Genomic DNA, 12,462 nt, shown 5'->3' on the forward strand with positions numbered 1-12,462 from the left:
CAAGACAGACTCGCCCATTTGCCACTGGGAAAGGGGGGAGGAAAAGCTTACGTTGTAAGACGAGGTATAAAAAAGACGAAACTCAGTGACCAAACCCAACAAGCCATTACACATTCTTCTCTGTTCTACGTCGCCTGCTTTATACTTCCTTCCCGTGCACTCGGTCAAAATTGCGTCCTTTAGCACACTGGCAATTTCCCCCCTCGACGCCTTTCCATTAAGTCAGGCCCACAATGTTGGCTGAGAACGCTGACGAGGCTTCCTTCCGGTTTGCTAAGCCGAGGCCGGAAGTGTTGGGTTTTAGCGGCTTTGGGAATAGAAGGCTGGTAATAGCGGCTGCGAGGGCGGCGAGGGGCTGACTGAAGTGCTCGCATTCTCGCGACCGTGCAGGGTGAGTGTTGCTCGCGGTCGGGCGCGTGAGGCCCATCTCCCCGGGGCGGCGGGGAGGGCAGCGGCGGGCCCCCGGCGCCGGGGGCGCACCTGGGCGGGTGGACCAGCCGGTTCCTCGGTTTCCAGTCCGAGTTCCGGATTCGAAGGCCACGGCCAGAAGTGCCCAGACGTGGACTTCGCTCTTTTGCCCAAACTTGGAGCTCGGGGAGTGTGGCTTAGCTTTGGCGCCGCGAGCTTGGGCGACCGCCGGCCCCGCGAAACCCGACCCCCGCGGCGCTGACTCCGCGACTAAGTTTAGTTTCTAACGTAAACTTGCCCGATTCAAGAGAGTTTGCGCAAAAACCGTTGCCCCGTGTCCCCCCTGCTACAGCTGTTGTTGCAGCTGTGTGGCTACGTTTAGTAGGAATGACCAACTCAAATTAGCAACTTCCTCAGCTCAGTATCCATTTCTGTAATTAGAACTTTTTTTTAAAAAGTGAGATTTGGACGACGAGGGGTTTGGGGTTTAGTTTCCGGCTTGAGAAAAATTCCGCAATATAGTACCGTGTTCCTTTCGGATGGAAACTTGAAGTCAGTTTACCAAAGTGTTACCTTTTAAAGTAGTTGAGTAGGTATATGAAAGTATGTATCAGTTCTTTACAGAACTTTGCAACAGAAATATGCATTCAGCTGAGATTTGGACTTGGCAAAAGTTTTATATCTAAAAGCGAAGAAAGTGAATACTTGTTAAAATTACTCTCTGTTTCATGTTCTGGAAGGCTTTTGATAAAACTTAACCAGAAAAGCATTTTATTTTCCAAAGTGAGGCTTTACTGGCAAGGGAACCCTGACATCTAGTTTTCTTTGTCGAATGCTAAGAACTTTCTGGGTGTGGCAGTCTAAGAGAACTAACCCTGCCTTCAACCGGAAGTTTGCGGAGCAATTGAAAACTTGGTTTAGTTGGAACGGAAGCACCAACCTGAAAATGTACTTTTAAAAAACTGGTTGGCATCAAAAAATTATGTATACTTAGCTTGGAAAAAAGTGAGTTGATTAAATGCAGTAGATTTGAAAAGCAGATACTACGTGCTGTCACGCTAGGAGGTGTTTGCTAAGATGGGAGTTTTTCCTTAAATAATGTATCATATTTCCCTGAGCACTATCGGTGTAAGCATTGGTTCTGTAGAAAAAGTCTCTAAATTATTTTACATTTGTTACCACTTTATAAATGTTAGACTCTAGGATTCTAACTAGAGTAATCTAATGTAATATTAGTATGGATTAATCCAGTGTTATAAATGAAACCATAATATCTAGAGATTCTGAAAAATCTGTTGCCCTTGGTGTGTGGGGACAGCCTCCTTGAGGTTCTTTATTTTCCATTTCTCCCACCACTTAATGTAGTCTAACATCTTCCTTACATGGTTTGCATCTGTCCTTTTGTTATAACCCAGAATGATTCTCTTCCTATTTGATCAAGCTAAAAATAAAACCATAAGTTGATTGCCATCAACACTCCCCTCCCCTGATTGAAAACAAGATTATACTCCCTTGGATCTGTAAATTAAATCTCCTTGTCCACAGTTGACTGTTTCATTTACTTTCTCTTGCATCTGAAATCCTTCTGTGTTTCATAGAAGCCTGCTCTGTAAGTGTCCCTACTTTCCAGTTTCATACAACACATATCCCTTCACACCAAAAATCTTTCATTAAATGCTCCAAAAATAGACTGTAGACTCTAACTTAGAATGAGTGACGATCCTCATAACTTGGAAATCTCAGGTGCCTACGTGGCAATCTTCCCGTCCTAAATAAAGAATATGACATTGATGTATGAAGTATTTGCAATTTTATTTTACCCTAGTTTTCTAAATTTATATGAGAGTTGTCCATTTGCTGAAGGCTTGTGCATGGAGAGAAATTAACAGTCTCACCTGTTTGGGGAAAGAAAAAATGGACGGCAAACTAGAATAGCAAGGAGGACAGTGACAATATCATAAGCGATCTCTTCCTTGGGATCATAGCACTGTTCCTGATCTGCCTCCCTCTACACTAGTGTTTATTCCACCTATACTTTTAGTTTGGTAGGAAAAAAATAAACCACACTTTTCGTATTTTGGAACAACTGACTGTGAAGCTGAACTCCCTGTTACTGAAAGGCTCCAGGTTTCTGGTAGGATGTAAACTAACTGGAAGATCAGAATCCAACCTCCTTGAAAAAGTGAAGGCCCAAGTAGTAACTTGCCCAACATTATGCTACCAGTTTTTGGTAGAATTAACTACCTTAATTTGTTAGAATTAAGGCTAACATCTGAAATCACTTAATTCTAAGGATGTCTTCTAGCTTCTAAGTGGTACCGGGTTTTTTCAAGGTCGTCCCCCGCCCCCTCCGCTGAATCTTTTAGAAACAAAGATCTCTGAACTCAAAGTATTTGTAAATCATGTACCACCTTTGAGTTATTTTTCATTCTTGTCACACTATTTTGACTTGAGAGTCATACTTCTGGAATGAAAACTATGTGACTCATTTCATAAATTGAACCAATTATCTCATTTCTTTATAGTTGCCTCCCCAACTATATTTTAGGCTCCTTAAAGATAGAACACTTGCCTTCTATTTCTTAATTCTTAAATAGTACTCAACACTAGTGGCATTTGATGTGCATTAGTGTAATTAATTGTAATTAAAGGTTGATGATTAAGTATCAAATGATCTAAAGAAAAGTTCTCTGTGAGACCATTGTCAGTGCTGACCAAAAAGAACCTTTATAACTTGTAAAAACTATTTTATAATGCATATACAAATTTAAAGAGTACTTGATTAAAAGAAAGACTAATAGGAAATACATCAAAACTTGAATATATAGATGTATTACTTTATAACCCAAACTAAGCATTTTTAAGGATACTTAGAGAACCCCCACTAAATTTAATATGAGGTTTTGTAGATTAAAAAATCAGTTGTGTCAACCATTTGACTTGTACTTTTCATCAGTTTCTTTGTCTTTAGAATAACTAACATTCCTGCATCATTAGGCGAAGACAATGTTGTCAAACGAAACAGACTATTTTTAAAGACATGCTTTGGTTTGCGAAGACATAGCATGCCTAAAATATTAGAGACATGGACTGGTAAATATGTGCCACTCATCAGTTCTCAGCCTCTCACTCCAAGTCCTTGAGCACGTTTAAGAGACGGAGGAATAATATACTCCATAACTCTTTGTAGTTTTTAAAACTGCATTTAGAATAGAAGAGAAAATTGCAGCTCTACGTAGTTTAGATAATAATGGGATTTACTGCCCCCAAAAGGTGTCACAGTATGAAAATACACATTCATGAATGGTTTAGAGAAATTATGAAAAGCAGCCTCCTAAAGGATGATTAAAGGACTCTTGGAAATTAGGGAGGAATATATATCATAATTTCTGTGTCATGTAGGGTATGTCTTAACAAACAGCACATTCTAGTGTATTGCCAAAGAGTGCTAGATTGGATGGACTGGAATTTGTGACTCTCCTTTGTGGAATTTCCGACTAAAATCTGAGAACAGATTTAGCTAAAAAAAAAATCTAAGGCACCGCTTTTCTAATTATCTACATAATTGAATTTAGTCTGAGTGATGTAGTGTAATCAAGAAAAGAATGTAAGAAATAACATTTTAAACTTGTATGAAGCATTGTATTCCAAGGTCACTTGGCAGTGCTGAGATCTAGGTAGTCCTTCATTCTTTGCAGTCCACAGACTTATTTTTAGAGCAAGGGCATACTGTTTTGCTACGTCATAGCTAAATGTTGTTTTCAGAACGTAAGCTTTAAAAGTGTTACCCTGGTCAGAGAATGAAATCAGTAGTGCCTATTTTAGATCTGCTTGGAAGAATATAACTCAGTACAGTGTCTTGGTCTTGTTGATTAGAGGTTTTGCAAACTACCATCACACCTCAGCCCTGAAGGATGGTATGGTAAAATTTTATTATCCAATAACTGGGATTTTTAACTTAAATTTTTCTAGTCTTTTAAAGATTGAGTGTTGAAAGGAAAGTTGCCTTTTCATTTTAGGTAATATCAGACATGCTTTTTATTTTTATTCTTAAGGTTTACAGGGATAATTTAGATTATTAGCGAGCAGAGTAGCTTCCATACCTCCTAAAACGTTTTCTAAAACTTTTTTTAAACTAAATTGCATTAAAAACTGTTGTGCTCTGATTTTTTGTTTAGAGGACTTAGTCACTTCGAGTGACTAAGAAATTGTGCAAGAAATTGATTTGGCTAAAGTGAAAATATCTGTAAAACTGAATTATAGGTGAATTAACTCCAGGGTTTTCTATACTTTTCAATTAGCCTTTAAACAAATATGTTTGTTGAGTGACTTTGATTTCCGGAAGTGAAGGTGCAGTAGGAAATGTTAGTTGCAAGTGGAAGAATGATATTTGGCAATAAAGATTAGAAGATGAAGACCTGTTCCATCAGTTAGTCTTCCTTCTTACTTTCTGTCCACCTTAGAATGGGACAGCTAGTTTAGACTAGGCTGCAGAAGGATAGACCTGTTGAAGATGAATTAGTATTCCTCAGTACTCCCATAGCGCTGAAGTATAGAACTGGCACTGTTGCCCCAGGAGACCTACATTTTATTGTTTCTTGTTTCCTATATCATTAAACCAGTAGATTTGGTTACGGGTCCTTATTAGACTATACAGCAGTACTGGGGACGTGCAATCTTGTTCATAGGCTCTGAGCTTTGAGTTAATGTTGGTTGTAATTTGGAATATGAAGTTAGTGATGGACTGTTTATTAAATTTCATGATAAGGATGAGTAAGCTCAAAGCATGAGCCTGGTTTTTCTCTTTGTAATTTGGTTCTATGAGTAATAGTATTGATCAGTTGAGAGAGATTTTTGCCAAGTGATACTATCCCGCTAAATAGTTTGTAGACACATCTCTAAGTAACTCAAACGTATCAGGAAGGTTGATTCATTTTACTTTTGGTTAATCTTTATTTTTCTTGTATTTCCCTTCCTAATTAGGATTTAACCGCCACCATGTCGAGCAAAAGGGCAAAGACCAAGACCACCAAGAAGCGCCCCCAGCGCGCAACATCCAATGTGTTCGCCATGTTTGACCAGTCACAGATTCAGGAGTTCAAAGAGGCCTTCAACATGATTGATCAGAACAGAGATGGTTTCATTGACAAGGAAGATTTGCATGATATGCTTGCCTCCTTGGGTAATGCTCAGTTTTAATATTAAAATATTAGATAGAATTTATTTAATGCCTTTTATATTTATTTCTTAAGTCTTAAAGTTCTGTGAAGCCCCTCAAATTATGTTTTAGTTTACTAAGATTTGAAGTCTGGAGCAGTGTTTCCCAAAGTGTGGTTCTTGGACCATCTGCAGATTTCTGGCCAGATCTCAGGATTGGGCTCGAGGCCAGCCCTGTGTGTGTGTTGCAAACACTGATTTTGATTATGAGAGTAGTAGTAGTCTTCCTGATATCCCGATGGAATAGCATACAATCTCCGGACTCTTAATACAGGCCCTATTCATTGAGAAGACTTTTTTTTCCAAATAGTTTCGCTGTCATGAATACAAACAGCAAACTGTATAAATGATAATCTTTCTTGTCAAAATATTTGCTATGATGAATGGTTGATGCATTTTGTGGTGTAGTTAAAATTATAATCCTCTTTTTTATTTAGGGAAAAATCCGACTGATGAGTATCTGGATGCCATGATGAATGAGGCTCCTGGGCCCATAAATTTTACCATGTTTCTCACAATGTTTGGTGAAAAGTTAAATGGGACAGATCCAGAAGATGTTATCAGAAATGCTTTTGCTTGTTTTGATGAAGAAGCAACTGGTAAGTCTGAGGTAACCTTTAATTAGCAAGGGATTTAATTTTTAGTTATACCATACCAGTTTTTTTTTTTCAACAGGCTTCTACGCCATATTACTCACTTCACTGCCTCTGCCCTTAAATATTTAATTTACAATTTAATAGGTGTATTTGAAACTTCATTAGAAAACTTATGTTACTCCTTTACTAGAATAATTCTGCAAGGGTTAGGCAAGCAGTAAATATGTGTTGAATGAATAACTTTTAGCAGAGCAGTCTTGGATAAAATGTAAATTGCTATAGGCCATGACACCAGTATAGTCCTGTGTTTATCAGGTACCTCTCAGCCCTGAGATTGTTTAAATCTGGTATCTACTTTCACTCTGGAATCAGACTCCCAGGTTTTGTATTCCTATTTTGTGTAATAGCCGTGTGATTTCAGGCAAGTTACTTCTCTAAGCCTCTCTTTTCTTATTTGTAAAATGAGCAATAATATTACCTATCTCATAGGGTTGTTGTAAGGATTAAATGAGGTAATTTATATAAAGTGCTTAACATACTGCCTGGCATAGAGTTAACTCTCAAAAGAACACCAAAAGTTAACTACATAACTGCCTGATTCCTTGCAGAAGTGCATGTAATAAGAGAAAACATAAGGGGATAACTCACATGGCAAGTATTTTGAGAAGGAAGGCACACCTTTGGTTACGTATTACTTAGACTAGTTTAAATAGTCCAAGCATAGTCTGGTGTTGGAAGCATAGTCTCCCCACTCTGGCACTGAAGGCTCCCCACATGTGGCCTCATATGGCCTACTCAGGTAACCCTTTACTCTCTCTCTTCTTAAGCTCCTTCCAAGCTCCTCTGTGCATTGGTGTCAGAACTTCCACCATTTCTGCCTCTGTGCCTTCCTTGTCATACCACCTCTCCTCCCTCCTCTTAAAACTCTTTGACAGTTATTTCTGAAAGGGCTGGGAGGAGGAGCAGACAGAGGAGACTTGCTTTTTTTCTCCTCAAGTCACTTCTGTGTTGATTGATTTTTTTACTGTGAGCAGGTGTTACTTTTTTGAGAGAAAGGAATAAAACCATTAAAGAGTGAAATGTCTTTACCATTCTTCAAACTCATTTTAATGGTCACGTTTTTTATAGAGCCCTACCTGTGTTTTCCTACCATTTTCTCCTGGCCCCCAGGAGAACTTAAAGCCTCTCCCTTCTTTCCACCTCCAGAGTATTTAATTTATCTCTGTCCTGGCATATACTCTATCTCACCTTCTATTTTAGTTGTATATTTATTCCCAGTCATCACAGTCTCTCCTCACTCTCAGGGTCATGGCTGTGTGTTTTCCAACAACATTATATTCCCATCTTTGTAACCCCCTCTAGCACCTTCCACAGTCCCTTGCACATACATCCTCGTGATTAGTTTATGTGATAGTTGAATGGCTTGGCTGGCAATGAGGATGTATTTCTACGAGCGAAAAGTCTAAGATTTGAGGGACTTTTTTTTTTAATCTAAGATTAGCAAAAAACCCCCAATATATCTAGAGTTTATTTTGTGAACTGACCATATCTCTTTAAATTCATTTTATAGGAAATAGATTATCAATCTTTTAGTTTAATTTCACATATAAAGAAGTTGTCAGATTATTCTTTTTTTACTTTATGAATTTCAAAACCTATGCTTGAATGGATCATTTATCACCTTTGGTTTAGTACATTAGTGGCTCTTAGTCATAATTGCACATGCAAATTACTCGAGGAGCCTTTAAAAATATCAATACCAGATAATAAGTCAAGGGTAGGATCTGGGCTTCTTTATTTTGTTTTATTTTAAGCTCCTTGGGTGATTCCAGTGTGCAGTCGTGTTTTATAAGAAACCTTAGTATCTCAAATCGAGAGTAGAAAGCACACCTTTGGGCTCACCACTTCACAAGCCCAGTGTCTGTGACATAGCTAATGCTCAAATATTTACTCTGTTTTTGCACACCCTGGCCTGGCCGTATTTGTTATTAAATCTGAATTAGATTTGTAAAAAAAATATATGTATCATTTTACATATAAAAAAATCAAAGTCAGAGGTAAAGTGAAATGCCTGAAATAACATAGCTTGTTAAAACTGGACCTCAAGATTCCAGTATTCTTTCCACTGAAGCACTTTATTGATGTTTATGATGGGGTATTGATTGTAGTGTTTTTTGCTTGTAGAATAAGTGGCCATTCATGCTACCTTAAGGAATCGTATGAGACAGATTCCTTACTCACACTTTACTGCTTTTGTTTAGGCTTGGGCTTAGCCCTTCTTATCCAGAGATCAGGAGGTGGATGTGGAGGGAGATGACAGCACAGCAGGTTAATGCCACTAAACAGCTGGGCATTTTCTAGGCAACTGTCTGCTGAGGGTGGCTTAAGCATGTGGAAATCCCATATTTCATATGTTTGCATGTTTATAGTTCTTAACATATAGGGCATGTTTAGTCAAGTGTAGATGTTCCTTGTAATTAATCCTCCGAGTAGTATATATTTCTGATCCCCAGTTCTTTATTCTTTAGGCACTATTCAGGAGGATTACCTGAGGGAGCTGCTGACAACAATGGGAGATCGGTTTACTGACGAGGAAGTGGATGAGCTGTACAGAGAAGCGCCTATTGACAAGAAGGGAAATTTCAATTACATTGAGTTCACGCGCATCCTTAAACATGGAGCAAAAGACAAAGATGACTGAAAGAACTTCAAATTCCAGCCAAACGTTACTTGTTGCCACTTTGGGTATTTCTGAGACTTTCTCTTATAGCCTATTGCATGCCCTTAGCTTTACAGCTTTTGCCTTTCTTGTTGTATTTATTCTCAGCCATTTTGGGCACGTGCATCTCTATAATCAGACTGGAAATGGGACTTTTTGTCATTTTCAGAATAGAAAATAGGGTAATTTAACTTACCAGCCCCCCCCCCCAAAATAACTGCAGTCTGCACAGAGTCAATATATTTTTTCAGAGAAAGTTATTCACTCAATTTTTTCTGAACCATAATTAAACTTTATGATAAAAATTTGCTTGTTTAAAATTTCTTATTTACCAGAAACGGCTTAGTTTTAGTTGCGTCTTCCAAAGAAAGGCAGATGAGGCAAATCATAGAAAATAAGGTTTTTAGACCTCTGCCTTACTCCTTCCAGTTTTCCTAACATTCCCATCTCCTCTAGTCATCCCCCCCAAAGAAAGCCAATTTTAATTACCTTGATCGGGTTTCCTGCACTTTGTCTTCCAATTTTAAAAAGAATTTCTTGTAGGATTTGCATATATGTATAATAGCTCTGGTAGCTTTAAGTTTAACATACCTGCCAACATCCCTCCTTATTTATTTTCAGCTTTTGTACTTCATTTAAAATTACAGACCAGGCCATGAGCATAATTTTAATTTGTCCTAACTTTTAAAACTATTTCAGCCTCAAAGGTTCTGAGGAATGCTTCTACCAAAGAGACAGCTGTTTTTGTATTGTATTTCAAAGTGTTGGAACTACAGTACAGTATTTTTTATCGTATATAGTTTCTCTTTAACCCAACAATCCCTGTTGAAATACTGTGTTTGTTTATACAGAGATTCACCCTGAGTCCATGTTTGAGTTTTGGACATTCCTGACCTGCCCACAATCAAAACAGCTGAAGCTACATGCCTGGGAAAGTGAGATCATTATTTCAATCCTAAAAATAACTTCTGCTATTCGCAGAAATGCAGGACTGTTTCAGAGGTGATGAAGTGGTAGACAGTTACTCACTTTGGGCTTCAAAAATCTGACTTTCCAAGATTCATGAGTTTAAGAAAGATCTTGAAACATTGGGGAAAATGTTGAAAGAGTTGACATTTAGCCTATGAAGATAATTGATAATTACTTTAAGTTTTATCCTGCTATTAAACAAGACTGTCCTTGGACAGAAACCATTACCTCATTCAGTAAACAATTACTGATGGCCTTCAGTGCAGCAGACCTTTACGCTCAACAGAATAGTGAGCTCCATCCTTTAAGCTGGTGAGGCCAGCTTTATACAGCAGGAGTAGGACTAGTAACAAGTCTGTTCTTGCCCCCTGCAAGATTAGAATCCTAGCGCCTTGCTTAACTCTGCCCTTTATATATGTTCCTGAATTCCATTCAGTGGTTTAAGCAAAGTACTTTGTTCAGGCTATAGCCATGATGTTAAAGTCTTGTTTGTTGAATTGCATTTCCATTTCAACTGAAAAATAATCACTTCTGCTTTGTTAATCAAATTTCCAGTGAAGAACAAACAACATTGTTTCCACTCAGAGAAAAAGTGGTTTCATTTACTAAAATTATCCCTTGTAGTATCCCCCATTTCACAAGACTGCTCAAAGAACCAGCCTCTATTAGGGACAGTGAATGGTCTCCCTTGGATGAAATGTCTCTTAAGTTAGTAATAGTCTCTACGTAGTAAGTAGGCTTTGCTTAAGCTAGATGATTGCCAATAAAAAGCTAAGTCACCTACTCCAACATTGGATTTGACTGAAAAACCAATCTCTATAATGAAAGTCATATTTGAAGCAAACCATTTCAAAAGTTCTGATGAAACCAACCTAATGGGGGCATCATCCTTATCCACCTGCTTATGATTATATTGGCATTTGGATTCCAGGGCCCAAATTTTATTTGATCAAGGACCCTCTGACTCAATGACAGCGGTAATTGATGGGTGCTACTGGCAAAAAAGAGAGGAAGCCAGACTATATGAGACAAATAAAAGCAAATTCTGAAAAGGAAAGGCAACCATTTTCTACACGGTATGAGGAGAAAGGACAGCAAGCAAGAGGTGTAACACCTAGACTTAGAGATGTACAGGCAATTTGTAAGAAGGATCAGATAGGAGACGATGAAAGGACTTGGAGAGGTGGATAGACACAAAAATAGTATTATGGGAACCAAGTGAAGAATTCCAAGAGAGAGGAGGTTAGACACTAGTGTTAAACCACAAGAAAATCAAGTATAGGAAAATTTAAATGAGACCACTAGTTTGGCAAGTCATTGGCCACCTCTACTAGAGCAGTTAAGAGTTTTGAGTGCAGAATCCATAGTGCAACATGAGAGAGTGAACAATGCCTAGGTTTGGGGGTCAGGCCGACTTGATTTTAATCCCGTTTTTTTTACGTCATGGCTTTATAACCTTAAGTAAGTTGTTAACCTCCCTTGACATCTATTCATTTTTAAAATGGAATACTAACATAATCTATTAATACATAAAGCAGCATTTTTGTGATTGAGAGCAGTGTGGGTTTAGAGCCAGACTTGGTTTAGTGAATTCCACCTGTTATTTGGCTACCTTTACATGTTTGGGCAGGTCGCTCTTAAGTGTCATTTTCCTCATCTGTAAAACAGGCACAATACCCTCCAAGTTTGTTGTGAAAATTAGAAACACTGAAGCTAAATGGTCTGACACAGTAGGTACTCAGATAGTAGTTACTCTCGTTCTATTTACCAGCTGGGGGGTCTGAAGTTTGGCAGTAAGAGAGAAGCTTGAAGGGAAGGCAGGATAAAAGGGCGTGTCTTTAGAATAGAGATTCAAGCCTGTTTGTAGACAGAAAGAAGACAAACTAGAATAAAACAATTAGTGAAACAAAATGAATTACACAGGAGATAGAAAGGGATAGAACCTAGATCACATGTTTTAGGATTATCCTTAGAAAAAGAAAAATGGATATTTCTCCCTCTGCAAGAAGGGAAGGTGAAGTGATATGAGTTTAATGATAGTTGGAGATTAAGTAAAAGGTTAGGAGAAAGGTCCATAGTTGTTTGATAGTAGATTATCTCAAATTAGAATTTTATTATATTAAATGGTTGTTATGAGGATTTAATGAGAATATATATTAAAATGCATGTCAGTTTGCATGGTACCTGGTATATGCTCAAATAGTTAATTTAGATTTCCTGAGTAGGTCTGATATACTAGACTTGTTTGTGTCTTTTTTAGGTCTTCCTTAAGTGTGCAATTTCCCTGAAACCTGGTTTTCATCTTTGCTGTCCTTAAAGACATTGCTGGAGCAAATCCCATGTGGGAGAAATGCCCAGTTTTCCCAGTGGTGCTTAGCCCATTTCCACTTCCTCTTGAACTTCCAAGTCCCTATATCCTTTTATCCTAGATTTCTGTGTGCCTGCTCGAATAGCAGGTGTCACGACTTCTTTTCCATATTTATCCACATACATTTGATAGTTGTAGTGAATATACAATTTACTTTGTAGTTTAATATGTCTGAAATTGTTTTT

General features: G+C 38.1%; 1 protein-coding gene across 2 annotated transcripts; it reads left to right on the top strand.

Annotated features, from left to right (window-relative positions):
* The first annotated feature begins 1 nt into the window (after position 1).
* Positions 2 to 9,245, top strand: LOC100051370 (myosin regulatory light polypeptide 9). Of its 2 annotated transcripts, none has more exons than XM_001493016.5 (4): positions 2 to 391; positions 5,392 to 5,590; positions 6,063 to 6,224; positions 8,750 to 9,245. In XM_001493016.5, exons 2-4 carry the CDS (start codon positions 5,407 to 5,409, stop codon positions 8,920 to 8,922), a joined length of 519 nt encoding a protein of 172 aa, XP_001493066.1. In that variant the 5' UTR covers positions 2 to 391; positions 5,392 to 5,406; the 3' UTR covers positions 8,923 to 9,245. The 2 variants fall into 2 exon arrangements, with proteins under 2 accessions (XP_001493066.1, XP_014583187.1); XM_014727701.3 differs by lacking the exon at positions 2 to 391 and adding an exon at positions 4,172 to 4,325.
* Positions 9,246 to 12,462: the final 3,217 nt, after the last annotated feature.

Source organism: Equus caballus, chromosome 8 (assembly GCF_041296265.1).
Source record: "Equus caballus isolate H_3958 breed thoroughbred chromosome 8, TB-T2T, whole genome shotgun sequence".
In the NCBI taxonomy this organism is placed as follows: Eukaryota; Metazoa; Chordata; class Mammalia; order Perissodactyla; family Equidae; genus Equus; species Equus caballus.

Bases quoted from the DNA above. Each gene is read 5' to 3' on its own strand.
- LOC100051370 (XM_014727701.3), top strand. The intron at 5,591-6,062 runs GTAATGCTCAGT...TTTTTTATTTAG, and splicing joins TGATATGCTTGCCTCCTTGG to GGAAAAATCCGACTGATGAG. The intron at 6,225-8,749 runs GTAAGTCTGAGG...TTTATTCTTTAG, and splicing joins TTTTGATGAAGAAGCAACTG to GCACTATTCAGGAGGATTAC.